Below are 1,094 nucleotides of genomic sequence, written 5' to 3' on the forward strand. Positions count from 1 at the left end.
TTTTGAAGTGAAAGATTTACAACTAGTCAGGCTTTCCAAGAATTTGACACTAACAAAGACGGATGATATTCACCTAGGAGTTTTTAAGAGCAATGGAAGCCAAAAGATGTATTCAACGGAAGAAATCATTACTTAATGATGTGCACAGATGTAAATAACGATGGAAAAATTGATTACATGGAATTCACAGAACGTTTTCACAATCCAGCAAAAGACATAGGTTGTATACAATGTATGATGAATGCGTTCACATTGTATATATTTCGATTGTTTAGGTTTTAACCTGGCTATTTTGTTGACGAATTTGAAAGAGCACATAACAGGAGATAGTAGATTGGATCAAATTTTGCAAACCGCCAGTTCAATGTGTGAATATTTTGACCCATATCTTGGAAGAATTGAAATAATGGGATCAAACAAAAGAGTTGAAAAGGTTTACTTTGAAATAAAAGAAGAATGGCTTGAACAATTCAATAAACCTCAAATTAAAGTCAGTTTTGTATTTTAGGGTCATTGTAAAAATCAGATGTATGTAATGTGCATATTTTAGCAATCGAAGAAAGATTTTCTTTTCAATGTTTTACAAGACGACGGTGGTGAACAAGGGAAGTTGGAAGCGTTTGTCAACTTTTGTGAAGATACCATATTTGAGGTATGCTGAAAGCACGTTTTGACTATTTTGAAGAAATAAATGCTCAGTAATGTTGAAAATTGTATCAAATATATTCAGATGTCGCATGCTGCGGAAATTAGTTCTGAAGATAGAGATTCAAGAATAGAACGAGCAAAGAAGCAACGAGAAATATTTACCGGCATGGCAGATAAGACTGACACGTATGCTTCGTAACTTACAGTGATTGATTCATATATGAATTTTCAAGGTGAGTGTTGTTTCAGAATATCGACATTTGATATTATTTTGAAAATTATGAAAAAAATGGGTACATCGATTGTGTCATTTTGTCGATATCTACGCCCTTCAGAATTACGCCAACTGAAGCACAGCGCCGCTATGCATTTCAGCTCAATGACTTACGGACAGTTAATCTTGATATTTTAAAGATTGTCCTCTTCATTTTTTGTTACAATATTTT

At 33.4% G+C, this 1,094-nt stretch overlaps 1 protein-coding gene across 1 annotated transcript; it reads left to right on the forward strand.

Annotated features, from left to right (window-relative positions):
* Positions 1 to 2: 2 nt before the first annotated feature.
* Tsp_13799 (ryanodine receptor 2) lies at positions 3 to 871 on the forward strand. Its single transcript, XM_003368494.1, has 4 exons — positions 3 to 220; positions 276 to 490; positions 551 to 652; positions 731 to 871. The coding sequence occupies exons 1-4, from the start codon at positions 136 to 138 to the stop codon at positions 845 to 847; spliced, it is 519 nt and encodes a 172-aa protein (XP_003368542.1). The 5' UTR covers positions 3 to 135; the 3' UTR covers positions 848 to 871.
* The last annotated feature ends 223 nt before the right edge of the window (positions 872 to 1,094 follow it).

Source organism: Trichinella spiralis, assembly GCF_000181795.1.
Source record: "Trichinella spiralis strain ISS 195 chromosome Unknown Scfld2384, whole genome shotgun sequence".
In the NCBI taxonomy this organism is placed as follows: Eukaryota; Metazoa; Nematoda; class Enoplea; order Trichinellida; family Trichinellidae; genus Trichinella; species Trichinella spiralis.